Source organism: Verticillium alfalfae, genomic scaffold (genome assembly GCF_000150825.1).
Source record: "Verticillium alfalfae VaMs.102 supercont1.18 genomic scaffold, whole genome shotgun sequence".
Classification (NCBI taxonomy): domain Eukaryota; kingdom Fungi; phylum Ascomycota; class Sordariomycetes; order Glomerellales; family Plectosphaerellaceae; genus Verticillium; species Verticillium alfalfae.
The window spans coordinates 333,939-337,062 of record NW_003315021.1 but is presented as its reverse complement, the minus strand read 5'-3'; the positions used below and the strand labels follow the sequence as shown (position 1 = coordinate 337,062).

General features: G+C 52.2%; 1 protein-coding gene across 1 annotated transcript; it reads left to right on the top strand.

Moving 5' to 3' along the window:
• Positions 1 to 529: 529 nt before the first annotated feature.
• Positions 530 to 1,770, top strand: VDBG_10098 (predicted protein; the record flags this gene model as incomplete). The annotated part of the gene is made up of 4 exons (XM_002999758.1): positions 530 to 1,002; positions 1,241 to 1,373; positions 1,431 to 1,572; positions 1,640 to 1,770. 4 exons carry the CDS (start codon positions 530 to 532, stop codon positions 1,768 to 1,770), a joined length of 879 nt encoding a protein of 292 aa, XP_002999804.1.
• Positions 1,771 to 3,124: the final 1,354 nt, after the last annotated feature.

Genomic DNA, 3,124 nt, shown 5'->3' with positions numbered 1-3,124 from the left:
TATCCGCCTAGGGGGGTACAAAGCGGCAGCAGGAGGTGAGCACGGGGGGGGCGCTTAACATAAATTTGTCGTGATGACGTGCCATTAGCTAGAAAAAAATACCTCTCGGATTTCAAGACTTACTCCAGCTTTATCGGCGTTTCGATGTCTAGCCTGTGCACGATTGAGTAGATTTGACATTTGTGACGTGTCGAGAACTCATTACTGTTAATAGGTTATATGATAGTGCTGAAGAATTCTTTCCTGCTGTGCATGTCTGTCTGTGCACAGCTTTATTCACTGGTTCGCACTGAAATCCGTGAATATTGGGAACGGAATTGGGACATACGTAAGCCAGGTCGTAATGATTTACAGTAAATCTAATTCACCTGCTGCAGGACATGTATCCCGGCTACAGGAAAAATAGAAAGAACCCCTTCATACTTATTAAACATTAAAACGCTCACAAACAGCTCTGATATACAACGCCTTGGAACCAGTTATTGCAGCACGAAGCAATCTCACACGCGGCATCAGCGAAACTAGCACCATGATGCGCTTCAAATACCTCTTGAACTTCTTGTTCCTCCTGCTATTCATCTCGACCACCACGCACGCCTTCACCTACTGGCTAGACCGCACCTGCCTCGCCTACCCAGCCGGTCCCGGCAAAACCCTGAGCCTCCGCGATGGCGGCGTCTTCGAAGAAGTCTTCGACATGGGGAAACGCGCTTCAGAGCGCATGGACCGCATGAGCATCACGTCCACCAACGCCTGGGACAGGGACTTTGCGCGAAGCTACGCCTATATCTTCAATGACGACAAGGCACGATCGCGAGGCATCGAGCGCAGCTGGCAGTGGAGGGAAAAGTACGGCGGTGATGGCAAGGACACGGTCTACAACGTGATATTCAGTGCGTACAATACAGTCCGCGACGGCCAAGACGGAACTGACGACGGCAGACACAATGACGAGCATCGGAAACGACTGGACGGAGACGAGAGTCAAGCTCGAAGGCCGATGTGCGATTTTTTCTGTGACAACGGCGGCCCACTGGACGGCGGGACCGGAGGGGTGAGGGGCTATGGGAGCTTTGACAATTAATTATGTTGGTCGGGAGGATCAACTGCAACTCCGCCCCGTATGCGGGGGCCAGCCTGATGGCCGTTCCGAGACGCACGACCGCGTTTTCGTACACCGACCCCGGTCGACAAATGGCGACGTCTCTCTTCATCACGATTTTATGATGCCGCGTTCGAGAGGGGCAGGAGCTACGGGAACTCAGACAATTCGCCTGCCGGCGACTATAAAGGAGATGCGCAAGCTGGGAAAGGTCAAGAAGGGGGCCAGGATTGACCACTTCGAGGTGCTGTCCTGCATTATCCTCCATGAAGTGGGTTATCATTGCTCTAGCTAGTACCAGAGGGTTAACAAAACTGACATTTGACAGCTAACGCATACTTGGCAATACCTCCATGAGGACCACACTCCTGACGAGGACGACTCTGATGCTTCAGAGGCCGAAACTGGTGGCTGGAAGTCCGTTCTTTTCCAAGACGAAGACAAGGGAGCTTTGAATTCGGACTCTTATGGTACGTGTACAGACTCCGGAGCAGCGCAGAAGCGTTGACTAACATATGTAAGCTTTCATTGGAAAAGTTGCGCTCCTACTTGATGGGGCATCATTGGAGAAGAAGGGCTACACGCTCGATCGCGATTATGTAACCAGTCCCGAAAAACTTGTCAAAGGAAAGATTCGCCACTATCCCGATCTCAAAGGAAGACCATGAAAATAATGACGCCGACTACTACGTATGTGGGTGTGGCAGGCTGTCGTAGACTGGTGTTCCGGATTGGCTCGAAACGGCTTTCCGACAGTTCCAGCAGGCAGGGAATTCGTGGCTCGCCCAGTCAGTTAAGAAAAATTGACTAGTCAGCGAAATGCAATTGTCCTCTTCCGGCGGCCGTGCGATGCCTAGGGAGTGATTTCTCATCTGTAGAGCCAGATCTCCATAGTTCCCTCTGGCAAGCGTTATCCAGATGTGATGGAGCGCCAGCAACAAGCAGTGTTTCTCTAGAGCTTAGCTGTAGATATCAAATGGATGAACCAGGCTCAGAGATGTACATCAATGACATCACAGATGCAAGTCATGACACGAGCCATTGCAGCTGGAACAGATGGTGTATGAACATTCAGCAGCTAACCCTGGCGCCGCAAAGCACTAGAAACAACAAACAAACAGCCCGTAACATCAATCGGGGTCGAGGTATCCTGCCAAAGAAACAGACGCGCGGTCGTGAGAAGATCGAAAGGGGAGGGTTAGACGAGAAAAAAAAAGACGTTACAGCCAAAGGCTTTCCACGCCAGCACAGGCTTTGTACATATAGCTATGGTACGCCTTTGTGGACAGACGCATAGGCTTGGGTGGTCCGGAATCACTTGGCGACAGTCTTGGGCTTGGCTGTCTTGGTAGTGGTGGCCTGCTTTCATGTCAGTCAGCGCGTTCTGAAGAGTCATAGACCACATGACGAGGCATATCGGTCCAATGAAATGAGTACGGAGAGTGGTTTCGCACCTTCTTTGGCTTAACCACCTCTTCAGCCTTTTTCTCGACCTTGTTCACGGCAGTCTTGGCCTAAGAAAAGAGATCAGTCCTGTTGACAGCTTGGTGCATTCACCATGTTGTCACTTCAAGAAATGCAACTGCGGGGAGAGGCAGGGGTAGCGGCAGGAGTGGGAGGAACGGGGTGCCGCAGGATGGTCGCAGGATGCAACGTGAAGACACATATATGACGCGCCCGGGCGTTGAGGTCACAGAGGAGGAGCCGCGAAGCCATGAGAAATGACCAGCACGTATCCAAGTCTACGACTGAGGCATCATGCGCTGCGTTCCATCCAAGGGCATTTCTACTTGTTCGAAGGGCACGGAGCCAGAACCGTCAACATAAACGGACGTACCTTGGCAACAGGGCCGTCCTTCTTAGGGGCTGTCTTCTTCTTTGTGACACCGGTGGGCTTGGCTCCCTTGACAACAGGCGCGGCAGGGGCCTTCTTGACAGCTGGTTTGGTGGTAGTCTTCTTGCGCTGGGTGACGGGCGCAGTGTCTACTGTCTCGAAGATGCGCGGCTTGGAGTGGCCGGTTT